This window comes from Theobroma cacao, chromosome 10 (genome assembly GCF_000208745.1).
Source record: "Theobroma cacao cultivar B97-61/B2 chromosome 10, Criollo_cocoa_genome_V2, whole genome shotgun sequence".
Taxonomy (NCBI): domain Eukaryota; kingdom Viridiplantae; phylum Streptophyta; class Magnoliopsida; order Malvales; family Malvaceae; genus Theobroma; species Theobroma cacao.
In genome coordinates, this window is record NC_030859.1 from 18826931 (window position 1) to 18849375 (window position 22445).

Consider the following 22445-nt stretch of genomic DNA (forward strand, 5'->3'; position numbering starts at 1 on the left):
ACATCTCACTCTTTCAATTTGTCAAATGTTTTATGTGTGCTTACTATGAAACAAAACCTTATTTCTGTTTGTCAATTTTATAACACCAATAATGCCTCTATTGAATTTGACCCCACCTCTTTTTGTGTGAAGGATTTAGTCACGAAGGCACCTCTCGCTAGAGGAGTGAGCAGGAATAATGTCCATGAGTGGACTACTATCAAAGACTATCAGCCTCAAATAAAGCAAGCATGCTATGGTGTTGTTACCACGGTTAGTTAGTGGCATGATCGATTGGGGCATCCATCTCTCAAAGTCCTCAATCGCATTATATCAACTCAAAAATTACCTATTCAATCTAGGTCTTCCTTTTTTTCCTTTTGTGACTCTTGTCAAGGCAATAAAAGTCACAAGCTCCTGTTTGGCACTTATAGTTTGCAAAGTCGAAACCTTTTAGATTTGCTCTACACCGATGTTTGGGGACCATCTCCAATCCAATCTATTGATGGTTTCTTTTATTATATACTTCTTGTAGATCACTTCACCAAATACTCTTGGTTGTTCACCATGTCTCACAAATCTGATGTGCAAATTATCTTTCCTAAATTTAAAGTCATGGTTGAAAAGTTTTTTAATACCTCTATCAATACCATCTACACTGATGGAGGTACCGAGTATCAAGGGCTATGCACTATCTTTGCCAACCATGGTATCCAACATCTTGTCTCCCCTCCACACACTACCCAACATATTGCGTCTGCTGAATGTCATCATCGTCACATTGTTGAAACTGGGCTCACTCTTATGCATCGTGCATCTTTGCCTCTTTCCCTTTGGACCTACGCCTTTCATACAGCTGTCTACCTCATTAATCGAATGCCAACGCCTATTCTTGACAACAAATCACCTTTTAAATGCTTATTCCATAAAGTGCCAAATTATTCCAAACTTCGCACCTTTAGGTGCTTGTGCTATCCCTGGCTTCGCCCATATAACAAACAAAAATTGGAACCTCGGTCTCAACCATGTTTATTTCTTGGTTATTCTAATATTCACAATGCCTGTACATGTTATGAACCTACATCTTACAAATTCTTTTATTCTCGTCATGTTCAGTTTGTTGAACATCAATTTCCATCATTGCCCTCCCAAACCAAGGATACGTTTGTCATTTCCCACACTCAACCTATTTAGTCTATTCTTTCTCCATCTCTTCACTCATTTGCCAACTCCAATGCTCTTATCACAAATATGTCCAGTTCCTTGTCATCGTCGGCTGCCACAAGCTCTCCAGCCACTAATCAGTCAGATTCTAACTCACCACAAAATCTTAGGACCATAAGCAGTGCACATTTTCCACAAACTTCACCTCCACCATCGTCTTTTAGGACAACTTCTCACTCTTCCCCAAATTGCTCTTTGGTTTCCCCTAACCCAACACCCACTGACTGCATTTTTGAGGCTAATCAAACCTTGACAGTATCCAATCATTCATTTTCTCATCACCATTCATTGCTGTACATTGACCTTTCCTTTTCTTGAAAATATCACCCTATATATATATATATATATGTGGGTAATCATTCCTTTGAAAAGCACAATCGATTCAACAATTCTTTACTCAAACTTTATAGTTCTGCAGCTCCAGTAATCAAACAAGATGTTGTACAAATGTTTTATTTCTATTTTTACATTCTGCCTTTAGGGTCATAAGCATTAACAATTTCGAATCACCATTAATGTTTTTGTTTTCCTACTGAAACTTCAAGCTGATACTTTTGCCTTGCCTGACAAGATAATCAAACTCAAGTTTTGAGCCCCCTTTCAAACGAACGAACTAGGTAGGAAGTTCTCCAGACAGCACCTTCTTTCTTGCAAGGGGACCTTCATGATTCCAAATCACCAAACGTATCATTGTTGCATTAAGGACATTATTTTGAAGGCTACCAAGGATTTCCCAAATCTGTTGTATTTGGTTGATGCAAGTATACCAATCAAAGATATGGAACTGCTATGCTCAAAAGGAAGTGCTCATTTTTGTAAAGCTCATTTTCCGTTGATCGTCAAGTGGTTTTTTCTCAATTAAATGTCAGAAAATGTAGAAACCAATTTCTCCAAAACAAACGGAGTCTTAGTTGAAGCTCAATTAGAATTAAACCCAATATTTTTATGGCAACCCTGGTAGATGTTAAGAATAAGCTTTTTAGCATTAGAGCATGATTAAGCTTGAAATCCATCTTTTTTCTTCTTAATACAAAGGCTAATGCTTTGACTTGACTCTACACATCTTTTAAACTACTACAGATGAGAACTACTAGAAGTTTTCTGGTTTCTATTTCCTTTGTGTGTATGCGTAATTAGTGCCTTCATTTCATATCAGTAAATCATGTTATTTGGCTCTTCAGGAAGTTTTTGTTTCTATCATCTACCAATTAATGCTAGATGTTGTAATTCCCTGCTTCCTTATACCATGTAAGCATCACAAGTATATGAGAACCACTCTATTAACTTCTTTGCTACTCAACACTAATAACAGAATGCTTTGGCCTTGTATATCAGTATAAACAAAACTTATAATTTTGTATCTCATTCCAATGTCCTCAGAATCAATGATGGAAAGGTTTCCAGGCAACATTTGAGTGTATGTTTGAGTACTAGTGGATATTATAAAAATTCAATAATATCTACAGTAAATCATATTATAGAGCACCCTTAAACCATGGGCAGTGATGTTGACTCAAGAATGTCAGATTCCAATTCCAAAAGCTTGATGGTTAAGGAGCTATAACCGACCATCAAAAGTGATTTGATAGAGAATTGGGTGGGTAAGGGAAAAATGGATGAGAAAGTGACCTTCTTAATTTAAATAGCCATTTTAAAAGCATATGGTCTTCATATTAGGTAAGATTATTTCTTCTTAGCACCTATTATAAAGTGATGATTTTATGTTAAAAATTTAGCTTTCTGTTGATAAGTTGTTGTAATTTCCTCTAAAGAAGAAGACTTTTGTAATCCTATTATTTTGAGTAATAGAAAATCGAATAGATTATGGTCTTGTGGTTTTTGTCCTTATTAAGGGGTTTTTCACGTAAAATCTAGTGTCTTGCTTCTTTGACTCAATGATTTTTTTTTCTTATTTTGTTTTTACATGAAAATTGGGGTTTATTTGGTCATCGCTTGGTATCACTATCTATACATGAAAGAGTAATGGCTAAATTTAAATAGGAAATGACACTAAAGCATCCTTTGATCAAATGAATCCAGACTTACCTTCATTTAACCAGTAGGGTCTACTTTTGAAATATTTTCAAAACCAATGGAAGGTAGAGAAATCTCAAAGAAAATGATAGATTCCTAACCTTCTCACACTTCTAATTCAATAGATTTCATTAATTAATAGATTTAAACAGCTTCCACATCTCAATCTCTGAGATGGACAATACAGATATGAAAAATAGAACATCTAGACTAACAAGCTGACAAACTATGCTTACCCACACATAAACCCAAAAAATCAGAACTTACATGAATGTCCACCCACAGAAAACAACCTGTATTTATTACCTGAATGTCTACAATACAACTGCTAAATAAATAACCAAACAAATAGTTAATCATAGTTGCTAACCGAGCTACGTATTGTATATCAAAATTTTATTTTTTAAGTATTGATTAGCAATATTGTAAGATAAGATAATTTTTAAAAATTAATTATAAATTATATAACATTTACAATAAAATTTTTTAAAAAATTATATTTATTAATGGGATTGAGAAATATATAGTATAAGTTAAAAAGATATTGTTTTTTAATTTGAATTCTCAACATGCTCCTTAATAATATAAATTTTTTAATAACCCATCTATTTTCCATAATAATATACTAATTAAAACCAAAAAAGTATTTAATACTTTTTATATATATTATTTTTAGAATAAAAAATTAAAATACTCATTTACAAATAGCTTTGGAAAGTGCAGAGTTGATAATGGCTTTGGATTTTGGTTAGCAAAGACATTGAGTGAAAAAAAAAGTCTCAAGTTCTAAAAAGATTTCAAGAAAAAGCTTAAGAAAGTAGTGTTTGACTTTTTGTAATTTGAAGTCCGAAGATTCAATTCCAAACAATGTCGCTAACCACCACAATTTATAACAAAATGTGAATAGCTCAGAATCATAGAGACATAGGTTACAACCATCTGTCGATCAATCCCAACTTTCTCCAATGAGTTCCCATAACAAGAGAGAATCACCAATAGGCACGAATATGGCACTTAATGGCCTGACTCTTTAGGACCACTAGATCTTGATGTACCATCGTGTAGGTATCATAGTGAAGATTAGAGTTTAGGCGATAACCTTGGAGGTTTCAATCTTCTAAATAGCCAGCAGTCTGGATGCAATTCAAAATTGCTGAATTACCCATCTTTATTTCATTTTTCATAACTACTTGATCGTTGAGCTTAAGCCATGTCTTTTGTTGGAGAGGCTTGCTTATCTACTTTCTTTGAGGCCTTGTTTGCCAAATTGGGCTCTTCCGAATCCCTCCACTTTGCTACTGAAAGCAAGTCCATGAGGAGCTTAGGAAGTGGGAAAAGATATTGAAGAATATCCAAGCAGTGCTTGATGATGCAGAGGAAAAGCAAATGAAGGATCGGCATGTGAAGATATGGCTAGCGGAGCTCCAAGACTTGGCTTACGATATGGATGACATCTTGGATGAGTTCGGGACTGAAGCCTTGGGAAGCAAGTTAGTGCAAGAATGTCGAGCAAACAGAAGTAAGGTATGGAAGATCATTCATACTTTCATTTACTTTCATTACTATTTTCAATCCATATGCTTTCCTATTTAATTATAAGATGATGTCAAAGATAAAAGCGATTACTGTTAGATTGTAAGATTTAGTCACCCAAAAAAATGACTTGCACTTAAGAGAAAATGATGTTGGTAGGCCTAAGAGAAAGATAGAAAGGCCACCAACTACTTCATTGGTGAATGAAGCTCCTGTCTATGGTAGGGAAGAAGACAAAAAGGCAATAATTGATTTGCTTTTAATGAATGACTATAGTGATGATAAAGTCATTGTGATTCCTATTGTTGGCATTGGAGGGATTGGTAAGACTACCCTTGCTCAACTAGTTTACAATGATGATAGTATAAAAGATCATTTCGACATCAAAGTATGGGTGTGTGTTTCTGAAGATTTTGATGTGATCAGAATAACGAAAACAATTTTGTAGTCAATAACTTTTAAGTAGTGCAACGAAGTAAATGATCTAAATTTACTGCAGGTCGAATTGAAGGAGAAGCTATATGAAAATAATTTTCTGCTTGTTTTGGATGATATTTGGAATGGACGCTACCATGATTGGAACATTCTACAGTTTCCTCTTGAAGTAGGGGGTCTAAGAAGCAAAATTATCATGACAACACGCGATCAAAATGTTTCATCAATAATGAGAACTGTTCCAAATCACTCTTTAAAAGAATTGCCAAATGATGATTGTCTCTTCATTTTAACTCAACATTCCTTAGGAGAAAAAGGTTTCAATTGTCATTTGGATTTAAAAGAAATTGGAGAATAGATTGTGAAGAAGTGTAATGGCTTGCCCTTAGTAGCTAAAACCATTGGTGGCTTACTAAGCACTAGAGTGGATACTGATGCATGGCAAGATGTATTGGAGAATGAGATATGGAACTCATCATAAGAGAAATGTGGTGTAATTCCAGCTCTATGGTTGAGCTACTATAATCTTCCAACACATCTCAAGCAATGTTTTTCATATTGCTCCATACTCCCTAAAGCCTATGAATTTGAGGAGGAAGAAATAGTGTTGTTATGGATGGCAGAAGGCTTGTTATGACAAACAAACACTAAAAGGCAAATGGAAAAATTAGGTAGCCTGCACTTTCAAGATCTCGTGTCAAGACATTCTTTCAAATATCTAGCAGAAATAAATCTCAATTTGTAATGCATGACCTCATCAATGATCTAGCTCAATCAGTTGTAGGGGAAATATGCTTTAGAGTAAAAGGTGATAAGCAAATTTCAAGGTGTTGTCTTTATTCATCCTACATTGGCAATAGGTATAATGGACACAAAATGTTTGAAACCTTGTATGAAGCAGAGCAATTACGAACATTTTTAGTATTTATGTTACCAATTCTGACTAACAATGTTCTTCTTGATTTGTTGCCGAAACTGAGACACTTAAAAGTGCTTTCTTTGGAAAGGTACTACATTGTTGAGATACCAAATTCAGTTGGAGATTTGAGACATATATGTTACCTTAATTTTTCCTATACTAAAATCAAAAGCTTGCCAGAGTCCATATGTACTCTCTTCAAGTTACAGACTTTGTTATTGAGAGGTTGTGATCACCTCAAACAGCTACCTTCAAATTTGAGGTTTTTAAGTAACCTACAGGGTGTTGACATTATTGATACAAATTCAATCAAAGGGATGCCATTCGGAATTGGTGAATTAATTGATCTCCAAGCACTAACCAATTTTGTTGTAGGCCAAGGTGTTGGATATCAAATAAGAGAGTTGAATAATTTATCTAATCTTAAAGGTCAACTTTCTCTTTCAAGATTGGAAAATCTTGTCAATGCTCAAGATGCCTTGGAGGCTAGGTTGTTTGATAAGTCTAACCTTGATGATTTAGAAATGAAGTGGAGTGCAGACTTGAAAGATGATTTAAGGAAAGAAGGAGTAGAGAAAGAGGTGTTGAGCTTACTTCAACCTCATAAGAAACTTAAGAAACTCATCATCAAGTATTATGGTGGTTTAGCATTCCCAACTTGGGTGGGAGATCCTTCATTCAAAAATTTAATCTTCTTAAATTTTGAAGGTTGCCAAAAGTGTACCTCATTGCCATCAATTGGGAAGCTACCATTTTTAAAGGTCGTTTGTATCAAAGGAATGAGTTTTATCAATAGGGTGGATGCTGAGTTCTATGGAGAGAAATGCTCAAATGCATTTCCATCATTGGAGATTCTTCATTTCGAAGATATGCCAGAATTGAAGGAGTGGAATTTTTACCAAGTTGATGGGCAAACAAGATTCTTCAAATGCCTTCGTGATCTCTCTGTCAAGAAATGCCCCAAGCTGTTGAGAAGTCAACCAAGTTGCCTTCCTTGCCTATAAAAACTTGTGATTCATGAGTGTCAACTGTAATACCCCTCACAAAATATTTTTTACAAAAACATTTAGATTTATTAAGCTATAGTTTTATAAAGATAATAAGTAGATATTATTTTAGTATTTTATTTATTTACAATTATAACCTTTGGTGCCTTAGTAATTAGAAAATAAAAGAAAGGTTTTTAAGTAAATGAAGAAGTTTTATTAAAGTCAGTTTACTTATCATGTTTAAGTTAGTGGAGTTAAGGTCAGTTTATTATTATGTTTAAATTAATGGGGTTAGGTAGTTTATAAGTTTTAAAAGAACAGACAACAACTTACGTTAGTTTATTCATCACATTCAAACAACAGACAGTCAGAAAAGTTTAATATCAGGAAAGAAGAAAGACAAAGAAAAGGGAAAGAAATTGCTGATTAAGGTATGTTTGGGATTATATTTTCATAGTTTGGGTACAAAAACCCTAAATTAGTTATATTTTTTACTTTTTATTTAAATCCGACACTTTTTCAATCACTTTCTGGCAGCATGATGGGTACCAATGGAAAGAACTTGAAAAGATCTTTCCAATGGTTTTTGTAGCATCTCATTTGGCCTTGTGGTTAGGAAGTTATGAATTTTTTAAGTTAATTAGAAACTTGGTTTTCAACAGTTTTGACAGCCCGACTTTGGGTTACCGGAACTCCATATTCCGGTGACGTTTTTCGTCGTTTCTTTGAGGGCATTTGTAGTACGAAATTAGGTGTTTAATTTGGCGTCAATGTCTTGGTTAGAGGCTTTCTGTGTTAAGAGAATTAAAGCCTCAAATTAGGCTTGTTGATACTGGAAACCCAGAAATCTGGGTATTTCTGTGATGATTTCTTGAATTTTGGCTTTCGAAACTTAGGCATCTTGTGGTCTTTTTAATCGAAACAAATTTTGGTCTTGTAGTATGATATGAATACTTCAAATTGGTGTTGATTTCATCACTGTAAATAATTCAGGTTAAAAGTTATGAGAGCTTGAAGTAAGCTAAATGGCCATCCAGATTCTGAAAATTTCAGAAAACATAAATTTTTTTTTAAAATTTGTTTTAAAATTTGATTTTAATTAATATGTGATAAATTCTATTGTANTTGATTTTAATTATTATGTGATAAATTCTATTGTAAATTTCATAAATATTGGATATGTGATTTCTACTGTATTTTTATGTCAAGAAGTATGTATCTTTATATTTTATAAATTTATTTCTTCAATTAGTAGATTTTATTAAAATATCAAAATTTATGAAATTAATTACAAATATGATTTTTACAAGTGAAATTAGTATTATTTCTCTATCTGAAATTAAAATCCTTACTGATTTTATGATTTAAGTTAATTCTCAACCTCATTGGAAATTTTGTTTAATTAAAAATATAAATAATAATAATATATTACCTTATTAATAAAAAATATTCATAAATTGTAATATGAGTCGCAACACACCCTAAGTGCTTAGGATGGTCAACGAAAAGTCACCTTGTAGGATCTGTTTGTAAATTTAGTTCTGGTTTTTGTGTTTATCGAAATATTAGGCTACTAAAAGGATTTTCGGATTTGCTACTTGAAAGTGAAATTAACGAGATCAAGTAAGTGACTGATATCCTTTCGGTGTTCTTACACCTTAAAAATTAGCCTCAATCTGAATTTGTACATGAGATATAATATTTTATCCTATGACTTATTAAAATTGGGTTGAGCATGCAAAATGTATATGTATATGAGTTTGTATGTTGGATTTAGAATGTCACTTATGCAAAGCATGATATTTGATTTCGAAATTTATATATGACTTTGTATAATGTATGCATATATGTTTTCGCTAATATAAATATAAATATAAATATTTAGTCTGAAATATGCCTTTAAGGTGTATGAGATATATTTGAGAAATTTGATATATTATTTTATGAACTTTGGGTAATCTAAAAATATATATATTTCTGTTTTGTCTCCTAGTATGGCTATGCTCTGACCTTGCCAATGGGGGTTAAATGTTAGCCATGTCGACATGTATTCTGTGATTAGAGATCGATCTTTTAACCGCACCACCGGTTACAAAATAGTGGTATCTGTGATATCTGTTCAGTGCAGCCAATGGTTGCTTCTTCTGACCCATGCCACTGAGGTTAATTGTGGTTCTATTTCTGACCTATGCCACAAGGGTTAAGTGTGGTCGTAGCATGATATGGGAGACCATTAAAAGTTAAATATTGTGATTATAATTGTTCTGTTATTTGAATGTGCAAAATTTTGAAGTTTATGATTCTGAATAAGATTACCCAATATTTTGTCTCAACATTTGTAAATGATATTTTGCCCTAAATGTTTTAAGCATGCTTAATCCGGCTGAAGGGATGTTAGTTACTTGCTGAGTAGTTGGACTCACCCCTTCCTTCAAATTTTTTTCAGGTTATGATTTGGTCAACTACGCAGGAATTTCGGAGAGTGATGTTTAATTTAGTAGCACTTAAATTGTCTAGGATTTATTTAAATATTATGAACATCGAACTATCTTAATTAGTATTCAGACTTTTATCTTGACTTAGTAGCTTTATGGTTTTTGAGATTTAATTTTGAATATTGTCGAATTATGATCTTTGGAAATTCTATCGACAGATATAGTTTATAAATCACTAAATTCTTCAGGTATATCAGTCTCTTTTAGTAATAGTTTAAGATATATATTTTAGAGCCTTGCATGTCTGTAGGATTATACCTTACAGGTATGCGACGTTTGTCATTTCTCGGGTCTGGGGCGTGACAACAATTGGTAGTTTTAATTCCAAACACTTTGAAGCTGTGTGAATTAGAGATTGTTGGGTGCAAAGAAGTGCTACATGAGAGTTCTTTTGATCTTTGCTCATTAAAAAAAGTCTTTCTATTAAATCTCACAAAGTTTACTTGTTTAACAAAGGGGTTGATGTTAGACTTCACAAAAGCTGAGTTTTTTTTGAATTGGTGGTTGTAGGGAGCTTACTTCTTTGTGGCATAACAGAGGAGGGGGATGGTTAGCTCAGTGGAGGTGCTTTTGTAACATGGAAATTTTGAGCTATCGTCAACTTGTTTCATTAGAGATAGGAGAGGCAAGCAAAGAGTTGGTACAAACAAAAACCCTTGCAATCTTGAATGTCTAAGAATAAAGTATCGTGAAAGACTAGAGAAGCTATCGACAACTTTGTACAGTCTTAGATCCCTTAGGGAGCTAGAGATTGTAAAATGTCCAAAATTGGTGTCTATTTCACATAACAACTTTCCTCTGACTCTAAAAGGGGTGGTGATAAAAAATTGTGAGAATTTATAATGTTTATTGGAGGAAGACAGTATCAAGATTAGCAGCACATCTCTACTTAGCCACCTGACAATTAGAAAATGTCCATCCTTAATATCATTGTCATCAAGAGGTGAGTTACCTGTTAGGCTTCAACGTCTCAAGATATGGAGTTGCCCAAAGTTGACCTATTTATCATCAAGTGGCACTTTACCTGTGGGGCTTACATACCTTCAAGTTGACCTTTGCCAAATGTTGGAGTATGTTGCATATTCTGTTCACAATAACACTTGTCTAAAATTCATTTTCGTTGGTAGGTGTGAAAAGATTCAGTATTTACCTAATGGATTGGACAAGCTCAGCCATCTTCAGCAGATTCAAATAGAATGTTCGCAGAATTTGGTTTCCATTTCCAAGTTGCCTTTCACCAGCCTACATGTGTTATGCCTAAGTTGGTGTAGGAAACTCCAAGCTCTACCAAATGGCATGCACATCCTTACATCTCTTCGGGAATTGGAGATATCAAATTGTAGATGTTTATTATCTTTTCCAGAAGAAGGTTTCCCCACCAACCTAACTTCACTTACAATCTTGAAACCTTAACTTGAAATGCTTGAAGGACTAATTAATTGGGGATTGCATAAACTCACTTCTCTTAAAAGATTCACCATTAAAGGAGGATACAATGGGATGTCGTTTCTACATGAAGAGAAAGGGATGATGTTGCCTTCTTCTTTTTGTAAACTTGCCATTAGTGATTTCCCAAATGTTGAAATCCTAATTTCAAAGGGCTTTCAAAACCTCCCCTCTCTTGAATGTTTGTGCATTGTTAACTTTTCAAAGCTCAAATCTTTGCCCAGAAAGGGCATGCTTCCCTCATTTCCGGAGTTATATATTCATGATTGCCCTTTGCTAAAAGAAAGGTGCAAAAAGGATGAAGAGCAAGACTGGTCCAACATTGCTCATATACCTTCTGTTCAGATTGATAATAGATTCATCTATGATTAGAGGAAAAGAAAGATGAATGTAATTCAGAGGAGTAAAACTGGAAGGAGAAAATCAGAGAATGCAACAAATTTGTATTATGTCAATTTTACAAAGTCATTGTAATAACTCATTTCTAATTTCTTTTATAGTTTTCCTTACATTTGTATTATAGAATACAATTTTGGTTTTTCCAAATGTTGATAATGATATTGTTGTGGGCTCTGTTTTTTGTTTTTGGCATTTCTAGAAGTTAGAGTTGTAGTTTGGATTTGTTTCTCTTGCCTTTAATGACACAGCATCTATTTTCCTGTGTCCATATTTATTTTCAATTCTTTCTACATGCAGTTTGGGAAGTTGTATGACCCCATTTTCTGCATGCACCAATTCAATGAATGTCACCATCAGCAGCAGTGATACAAAAATAAATGAGAACCCTGTTGTCGCCTAAAGAATCACCGTTATTTGCAGTCCTACAGAATGGAAGGATTCTTCCCTTAATGTATTTTATCTCTCTTTTTTCTTGTTCTTGTACCGCAGATGATTTTGAATATTGCATTTAAAATGAAATTTTGGCGATATCTTGTTTTTCAGGTAGAAGATATTAGCAAAGCCAAGGATACTCTGCTAGAACACTAGTGTGAAGGTGATAAAGAATGACAACGTTCAACATAGCCTACATATCTTTTGTTAAGGTTGCTCACAAATTTGCTATGATCCAGAAGAGGAAAGCTGAAATTGATTGATTTATCGGTAAATCTGGTAGGTCAATTTGAAATTATAGCAACATTGTCCCATTGTATAGTTTTTATAATTGGATAAGTACTTTTTAAAGAAATCAACAGAAAGTTTAACTATTAACTCTTTCTTGGTCAAAGTTCATCTCACAGAAAATGCTTGGAAATAGATTCATCTTCGTGGCCTCCAGACACATGAAAGGGCTAAAAGAAAATTAAGGAATGAAGAGTTTGGTTAATTGTCCAAAAGTTTTGTTGTCATCTATTGGAACTTGCGGATTGTTTGTTTCATGATTTGATTGGTTTCCTACCTCACTTTTTGTCAACCTGTTGGAGAGATTAGTTGTCCTCACAAGAAGAGACAATAACTATGGTACTATATACTAGTTATGAAGGTATAAAATTCTACCCTCATAGTGTTGTAGTATCTACAAATTATATTTCTCTCTGTGACTTCAGGTAAAAAAAATTTTACAAATTATAGTGTCTACAAATCCTAGCCCCTGCTAATTTTTGTTAGATGATGTTGCAGTACTACAATGAACGCCTTGAATCAACTTTCAGCATTTGAAAACGATTATGGTGTAATGAAAATCTTCCTCCTATGTTTCTTGGTTATGGTGTACACAATTAGGATATGCTTGGAAATGTTCCTTATAGAGTCATAATTATAACAAACTAAATGTACAATGCTAAGAATTATTTTCCACTGTCATCTACCTATTTTTTTATTCTGTTTTCTGTAACAAAGAATCTGATTTCTTCAATCGGATATTTCAGTTTAGCGGAGGTCAAAGACACAGCCTGTGGGTAACTGGGCATTGCATCATGAACAGGCTTTAAATGTGATTGAAGACACCATGTAATTGCTGCTTCAGTTGGTTCTTGTTCAATATCCCTCAAACTTTTGCAGGTGAAAATGACCACTATATATTTCATAACTTCATAAGTTTTTAGTCTTTTCTAGTTATTATTTGTATCTCATCCTTGCTCATACTGAATGCATTCATTACGGTATGTTTTTCTACTGAAACTTCAAACTGATAATTTGGCCTCGCCCTTCAGGACAATCAAACTCAAGTTCTGAGCCCCCCTTCAAACAAACAACTTGGAAGTTCTCCGAACAGGACCTCCTTTCTTCAAATGGGACTCTTATAATTGGAAAGCGCCAAATATATCACTGGTGCATAAGGACATGATATTGAAAGGCTAACAAGGTTTCCCAAATCTGTTCTAATTGGTCGATGCAAGTATGCCAATCAAAGATATGGAAGTGCTATGCTCAAAAAGAGAGTGCTGAGAACTTTATGATATTGGGAGTTATTTGGTCACCCATTGGTACATGCAATACATTCATGATAGGTCAAATTCACATTTCCTGCCTCTGGCATTTTCTCCATACAAAAGTTTGAAGATGAAGAAGGCTTTGTGTCTAGAAAAATAGGTACCATTGTTTCATTGCCTTTATTTGGCACAAGACTTTCCACTGCCATGCCAACAAAACTTCAGGGAAATGCATTATTGCCGAGTGCCAATCGTTTCTGTTGAATTTAAGGCTCCAGTGATGAACTCTCTTGGCGTCAAGGTGATTTTTATGAAGATGTCAAAGTACTGAAGACAGCATGCGATACTATCTGCATAGCCATATCTCATGCCGGACATACTGATATGGCCTTCTAATGCCTTTTTGCTACTTTAGCTTAACTTGTTCCTGGTTTTATGTCAAGTATGTTATCTAAACTAATGACAAATTTTGTCATTCTCTTTGTATAAAGAACTTTTATTCAATGACAATCTATAAGCCTTCGGTCAATTCACATTTTCTACTACAAGTGTCATGGGATCAAACAGGAGATTGCATATGGTTTTGGTTATTATATTTTTTAAGTTTCATTTAAAATTTATCTAATCAATATTAATAAGATTTATATAATTTATAAATTTATAAGAATTCCAATGCATCGGATGCTTATAAAAATACTCATTTATTCAGTACATTTCAAAAATTTGTAATATTTAAATTTTTTATTATTAATATTAATGAGATTTATCACATTAGAAAATATATACGAATACTAATTTGTACCAATTTACTTTATTAGAATTTTTTTTATCATAGATATCGACAAGATTTGTCCAATTTGTAAACAAAAATTTTAATTACACTGAATGGCATTCAGTAAAATTATTTTTCTTAATGCTAATAATATTGAATCATTTATAGATTAATATTTTAAAATTTCAATTATATATGATCGAAAAATTAATTGTCTTCTGTATATAAATGTTATTTTAGTTTAATTGTCTTGATTTATATACAATTAACTTTAAATTTTAGAAATATTTTTATCTTATATATAATCCTTATTAATAAATAAATAAAACATAAGTATCCAAGTACAATGCACGTGATAATAAATATTAGTGAGTATAAGTTGCTCTCAGCTCATCTAATTGGGTGCCATGCTCGGCTGGTGTGGAGGTTTTTTGGTGAGTCTGCTTTTCTGTGGCTTCAAGTTGCTGTTTCCTTGTGATAGATGTTTCAGTGGCAAGCCCTGTTTTGGCCTAAAGGGCGCTGCATTTCTGGTGTGTAGGTGATTGTCGAATTGAGATGCTTTTATTTTTTGTGGCAGTTAATCCTTTGTGTAATTATACAGATTCTCAAAGCCCTTATCATTCTTTTATGTCATGAAAAGTCTTTTGTAGATCAGGCAAGAGACTTGATGATGACATAATGGTAATGATGATTAATAAAAACAACGTTTAAAAAAGGTTAGTATAAGCATACAAAGAAGGGTTATATTATTATTATTATTATTATTATTATTATTATTATTATTAAAAAGAGTTAAGTAGTTGGATTGCATCTCCATTCTTTAGATTTAGAATGAATTAAGAATCTAAAATAATATATAACGATACAATATAATTAATTTATTAATCATAACGATTTTTAATTCCTAATGCTTTTTTTAATTCCTAATTCTTGTTTATATTTCACAAAATTGTTGCACATCCAGCTTTTAACGAGAATCCGATTTTATTGCAAAAGAACAAGGAGACAATACAAAAAATACATCCGGCTCTGAGGAATGATGACATTGATGTCATTAACATTGTTGTATGATAAGTTTGAGATTAATATTGATACGATCATTGCATTAACAAAATCACAAGGAAACAAAACTTAACCAGCATTGATGGAGTTTATGTGATTCCCATTTTTGGTATTAGAGGATTTGGCAAGATAACCCTTACTAAGCTTGTCTGTGATGATAACAATGTAAAGATAATTTTGATCTAATTTATTACGTGCATTTGATTATTAAATCGCATGTATGTCAAAATTATTTTTTATATATTTATTTATTTATAAAAACACTTAAAGTTATATAATAAAAAATAATTATTTCTTATTTTACAAGTGATGTTGTATATCTAACTAATAAATTAACTAATATATATATATATATACACACTAATAAATTAACTAATAAAGATTTGATGGTTAGGGAGCTGCATAGTGTTGATGGAAAATAGGTGGCTGAAGGGAAAATGGATGACAAGGAGACCATCTTAATTTAAATGAACAATCAGTCATAGCCTCCACAGACAGTTCTTATTTGGTGAGATCGGTTCCTCTTTCAACGTTTTATAAGGTGATGGTTGAATGTTAGAAATTTAGCTTTCTAGTGATGACTTCTTGTAATATCCTCTAAGTTTACAAGAAAAAGCTTTTGTAATCTTATTATTTTAAGTAGGGGAGTACTTGAAGAGACTATAGTCCCATGGTTTTTCCCTTTACCAAGTGGTAAAGGATTTTTTGACGTAAAATCTGATGTCTTACTCTCATGGATTGTTGATTATTTCATTTTTTTACATGGATAAATAATAATGAATTACTATTTTAATATATTCAATAGGGTATTCAACTTTTACAAAGAGAAACAAGAAATCAGAGTTTTAATTATCTGGTTGTAATGGTTGACTGTAAAGACATGATGTGCTTTCTTCATTTTTCGGTTTTACTATTTAACATAGACACCATAATATAACAGCTTAACAACTAATCGCAACAAACAAACTCCTGTCAATTGTACTAAACAAAACCATTAATTTCTTACAACAGAGTCGATTTACTCTTTGTCATAATATTGACACCTTCTACAGATTTATTTGGGAGGATCCCAATGAATATATTTTAGAGTGCATTATCAAACCATTGATTAATAACATTGAATTTGATTTACCAATAAAAGTTTTCAATTTGTAAATTTTTTGTAAATATTATAGGTTGCTCAAATTTCATTGTAATTTGCACTTGAACATTTGATTCAATAGATATAATAGAACTTTGAATAATGGACTTTTATATAAGGTAATAATAAAAAAATAAGCATTTATATTAGGGATAAATAATTACTCAATAATTTACTTTAACTAGAAATGTGGTATTAATACGAAAATTTCTTAATTCTAATACTATGGAATAATTTATAGATTAATAATACAAATTTTCAGTTATATAACACTGAAAAATTAATTATTTTTTATATATAATGATCTTTCAATTATAATTGTTTTTAGTTATAGACAATTAACTTTATATTTTAAAAATATTTGTATCTTATATAGAGATAGTTATTATTTCAAAATAAATAAAAAACAAATATTCATATACAATGAATATGAGAATAACTATCAATAAGTATAAGTATATTATTATTATTATTATTATTATTACTACTAAAAATGATGGAGTTGTTGGGTTGTTTATCAGTTTTTCAATTCTTAATTCTTTGGGGAATCTTCCTGGACGGTTGATGAAAGGTTATTGTTATGAAAGAGAGCACCATGATTTGGTAATAATATTAGGTAGCTTGAGATCTGATGTAATTTTTCTTAGAACAATATCATCATTTTTTAAACATCTTTCCTTGGGGAAAGAACAATGAATCCAAGGTAGCCATCCCCATTAACAAGATTTTATAGATTTCTATAAAATTGCTGCAAGCTTTAGCTTTACCATATCAACATTATCATCTATATTGATAAAATTTAACGAAAGTTTTCTCGAACTTCCCCTGGTTCAAGATGCAAGTGAGAAGTTTCATCTAATTCTGTTACTTTATCTTCAAAAATCAACAAATAAAAAGTATAGTAACAAAATTCAATGAAATTGAACTATATTGATAAAATTCAACATTAAGTCTTTAACATTGTTGAAAAATTGGTTTTAATCCCCTAGACATTTCATAGCTTAACAGTTTTTTTTCCCAATTCTGACTATCTGAGTTTTACTTAACAAAATTGAGAGTCAATTTTGAATGTTGCTGAAATCTCATACAAATTCATGGCTAAAGTGAATTTCATCTATGGTGATTCATATCTCCTATCAATTTTCATTTGGAGTTTTGAGAATTTGGAATGTTTACTGGATGACAAGGAGAATATCAATTTCAGTAGCACATCTCTTCTTCAATCTCTTTATATTGTAGATTGTGAAGCTCTAAAATCATTATCATGGAGTGGTAAGTTACCCGTGCAGCTTAAGACGTTGGATATTGATAAGTGTCCAGAGCTTGAATGTTTAGCACGGGAAATTGGGGATAATACTTGTCTTGAAACTATTATACTCCGGAAATGTAGAAATATTAAATATTTACCCCAAAGACTGGACAAGCTCAGCCGTCTTCAAAAGATTTCTTTAGAGTGTCCAAATCTGGTTCGTCTTCCAGAAGCACTGCCCAACCTCCACCATCTTCAATATTTGCTTATAAGGGTGCAAAATTCCATCGGAGAAAGGGGTTTCCCTACCAACTTAACTTCCCTTCAAATCGGTGATCCCGATATTAGTAAGGCAGTAATGGAATGGGGATTGCACTGACTCACCTCTCTTACATATCTTTTCATTGATGGTAGTAATTGCACAGATGCGACGTCGTTTCCTCAGCAGGAGATAGGAATGAAGCTGCCCCCCTTCTCTCGCCGATCTTTCTATCAAAAATTTCAAAAACGTAAGAAAGCTATCCTCCAACGGCTTTCAAAACCTCACCTCTCTTCAATATTTGTCGATCTCCCATTGCCCAAAGCTCAAATCCATTCCCCGAAAGGAAATGCTTCCCTCGCTTTCGCTACTATGGATTAGGGATTGTCCGGTGCTAAAGAAAAGGTGCAAAAGGGACGAAGGAAAACAATGGTCCAACATCGCCCACATACCTGATGTAACAATTGATGGTAGATTCATCTACGAATGATCAAGAGGAAGAATCAGAGCATGTCAACTTAGGTATTTAAAGCCTACAACTAATTACTATTTTAACTGATTTTTTTTATGTACAAATATATCTACACAAACCATGACATGGGCGAACATTGAATTTTTTTGCATTTAATTCTGAAATATTTTAGCATGAAATCTTGTGGTTCCTTGTTTATTTGTTTTAGCATGAAAAATAGTATTGATATGTTGCAAAGGAGATAGTAAGGTAACTAAATGCTAATATGTTCACTTGTTAAAATGGAGATGGCAGGATTTATATTCTGCATCTGAAATTTGAGTTCCAAAAATATTAAAATGTGATTTCAAATTCATTTCAAGAGCAATGGACAAGGTTGTGCAATCCATGGCAGATTACTTCTAGTATGCTAACTCATGATTAGTGTAGAGATCAGATAGTTGAAAGCTTCTCATGTAATTAGTTCCACCTGAATTGATTTTGAGCAATTCAAGTTTAAAGTTTAACCTTTAATAGACTCTAGCTTAGAAAACTAGCTATGCTTTTCTTAATGCTCCTTATACAAATGCTTTCTTGTGGAGAATTCTGGTTGTTAATGTGAGGGTTTTGGAACTTACAGAGTATGGTTCCATGGTTCATATGGATTTCTTAATCTGATCTCAGTGTTTTTAATGAAATTCATTGCTTTTTTCCTTGTGCTTAATTTGATGCAGCTTACCTACAACTTATATCTTGTTTCTTCAGTTTCATATAATTTGGTTTGTTTTTGCAATGATCGTTTATTTGATTTTCTTTCTCACCTTCTCTGTAATATGAAATCAGTTATAAAATTTCAACATCCTGGAGAGCGTTTATTTTGTGCACAATTCAGTCTTTAAATTATCTTCCTCTTTTATAAAGAGAAACAATTTCAAATTTTTGAAACTCATTTTCTGTTGACCATCAAATGATGTTTTGTTGACCATCCTATTTTCTACCAACAAAATGTCACAAAAATGTAGAAGTCAATTTCTGGAAACATAAAATCTTAGTTGAAGCTGAATTCAGAATTAAAACCAATACTTTTATGGCAGGTTTGGTAGACATTAAGAATAAGCTTCGTAGCATTAGATTATGAGCAGACTTGAAATCCATCTCTTTTCCTCTTAATAAATGAGGTTGCAGCTTTCACTTCTCTCTGCACGTCCTTCAAGCTACTACAAGTGAGAACAACTATTAGAATTTTTCTGATTTCTGTCTCCTTTGTGCAAATGCATAATTAGTGCCTTCATTTCATATCACCAAATTATGTTCATTGGATTTGAGCAAAAGCAGTACAATGACTATAGCCAACTCACAAGATGTTCTACCAATTAATGTTATATGTTTTTTGTTCTCTACTTCCTTATGCCATGTAAGCATCACAAGTGTTTGAGAATCAATGTATTAAGTTTTTTGCTACTCAACACTAACAACAGAATGCTTTGGCCTCGTATGACAGGATGAACAAAACTCATGATTTTGTATCTCATTCCAATGCCCTTAGAATCAATGATAGAAAGTTTCCTAGGCAGCATGTGAGTGTATCATGTTGAAAGAAAATTAAGATTTTGGGTTCAACTATGAGTCTAAGTTGGATGTGTGTGCACTAGTGGATTTCTTGATCCTTTCTTCCCCAAAATATGAGATTATAGATGGGCAGTGATGTTGATTCAAGAATGTCCAATTCCAAAGAGTTGATGGTTAGAGAGCTGTATAGTGTAAGAAACTGTTGCTGACCGCCAAAAGTGATTTGATGGAGGAATGGGTGGCTATGGGAAAAATGGATTAGAAAGAGAGCATCTTAGTTTAAATGAACAATTAGGCATAGTTTCTATGGATAGTTCACATTTGCTGTGAGATTGTTTCTTCTTAGCACATTCATGATGAGCTAATTTGAATTGACAATGAATGTTTAGCACGGGAAATTGGGGATAATACTTGTCTTGAAACTATTATACTCCGGAAATGTAGAAATATTAAATATTTACCCCAATGACTGGACAAGCTCAGCCGTCTTCAAAAGATTTCTTTATGGGGTTGTCCAAATCTTGTCCGTCTCCCAGAAGCTCTGCCCAACCTCCACCATCTTCAAGAATTGATTATAGATGAATGTCCAAGGGTGCAACATTCCATCGGAGAAAGGGGTTTCCCTACCAACCTAACTTCCCTTGATATCTCTGACCCCAATATTAGTAAGGCAGTAATGGAGTGGGGATTGCATAGACTCACCTCTCTTACAGATCTCAATATTGATGGTAGTAATTGTACCGATGCGGTGTCGTTTCCTCAGATGGAGACAGGAATGAAGCTGCCCCCTTCTCTCACTTATCTTTCTATCGAAAATTTCAAAAATGTAAGAAAGCTATCCTCCAACGGCTTTCAAAACCTCACCTGTCTTCAATCTTTGGTGATCTACCATTGCCCAAAGCTCAAATCCATTCCCCGAAAGGAAATGCTTCCCTCGCTTTCGCAACTAGAAATTTGGTACTGTCCAGTGCTAAAGAAAAGGTGCAAAAGGGATAAAGGAAAACAATGGTCCAACATCGCCCACATACCTAAAGTAAGAATTGATGGCAGATTCATCTACGAATGATGAAGAGGAAGAATCAGAGCATGTCAACTTAGGTATTTTAATCCTACAACTAATTACTGTTTTAACTGATTTTTTTTATGTACAAATATATCTACACAAACATTGAATTTTTTAGCATTTAATTGTGAAAAATTTTAGCTTTTCTTTCCCCCATAAATAAATCGAACATGTAATCTTGTGTTTCCTTGTTTATTTGTTTTAGCATAAAAAATAGCATTGATATGTTGCAAAGGAGATAGTAAGGTAACTAAATACTAATCTGTTAACTTATCCGAATGGAGATGGCAAGAATTATATTCTGCATCTAAAATTTGAGTTCCAAAAATATTAAAATGTGATTCAAATTCATTTCAAGAGAAATCGACAAGGTTGTGCAATCCATGGGAGATTACTTCAAGTAATATGCTAACTCATGATCAGTGTAGGGATCAGATAGTTGAAACCTTCTCATGTAATTAGTTCCTCCTGAATTGATTTTGAGCAATTCAAGTTTCAAGTTTAACCTCTAATGGACTCTAACTTAGAAAACTAGCTAGGTCTTTCTTAATGCTCCTTATACAAATGCTTTCTTGTGGAGAATTCTGGTTTTTAATGTGAAGGTTTTGGAACTTACAGAGTATTGTTCCATGGTTCATATGGATTTCTTAATCTGATCTCACTTTCTTTAAGGAAATTCATTGCTTTCTTCATTGTGATTAATTTGATGCAGCTTGCCTACAACTTATATCTTGTTTCTTCAGTTTCATATTATTTGGTTTGTTCTTGCAATGATCGTTTATTTGATTTTCTTTCTCACCTTCTCTGTAATATTAAATTAGTTATAAAATTTCAACATCCTGGAGAACATTTATTTTGTGCACGGTTGAGTCTGGAAATTATCTTCCTCTTTTGTAAAAGGGAAACAATTTCCAACTTTTAAGACTCATTTTCCATTGACAATCAAATGACCATCCTAATTTCTACCAACCAAATGTCCGAAGAATGTAGAAGTCAATTTCTGGAAACTAATTTTTGTAAAACAAATAGAATCTTAGCTCAATTCTGAATTAAACCCACTATTTTTATGGCAGGTCCAGTAGACATTAAGAATAAGCTTCGTAGCTTTAGAGTATGAGAAGGCTTGAAATCCATCTCTTTTCTTCTTAGTAAAGAGGATTGCACCTTTCACTTCACTCTGCGCTTCCTTGGAACTACTACAGGTGAGAACAACTGCTAGAATTTTTCTAATTTCTATCTCCTTTGTGCATATGCATGATAAGTGAATTCATTTCATATCATCAAATTATGTTCATTGGATTTGAGCAGAAGCAATATAATGACTGTAACCACTTCACAAGATGTTCTACCATTTTTTTTTTTTATTAGTAATGTTCTACCAATTAATGTTATATGTTTATTGTTCTCTGCTTCCTTATGCCATGTAAGCATCACAAGTATTTCTAAATCACGGTAT

At 32.9% G+C, this 22445-nt stretch overlaps 2 protein-coding genes across 10 annotated transcripts in view; both read left to right on the forward strand.

Moving 5' to 3' along the window:
- On the forward strand, positions 1231 to 7128 carry LOC18587183 (putative disease resistance RPP13-like protein 1). The gene is made up of 6 exons (XM_018128886.1): positions 1231 to 1458; positions 4543 to 4727; positions 4930 to 5164; positions 5270 to 5361; positions 6066 to 6212; positions 6297 to 7128. The coding sequence occupies exons 1-6, from the start codon at positions 1231 to 1233 to the stop codon at positions 7126 to 7128; spliced, it is 1719 nt and encodes a 572-aa protein (XP_017984375.1).
- Positions 17534 to 22445, forward strand: part of LOC18587186 (putative disease resistance RPP13-like protein 1) — a 29895-nt gene continuing 24983 nt past the window's right edge. For 7 of the 9 annotated variants that reach the window (XR_001929864.1, XR_001929865.1, XR_001929866.1 and 4 more), the window contains exons 1-3: positions 17534 to 18428; positions 19859 to 21024; positions 22063 to 22191. The gene's annotated coding sequence lies outside the window, so the exon portion shown is untranslated. The remainder of the gene's footprint in view (positions 18429 to 19858; positions 21025 to 22062; positions 22192 to 22445) is intronic. The other 2 variants (XR_001929859.1, XR_001929860.1) reach the window with 2 other exon arrangements.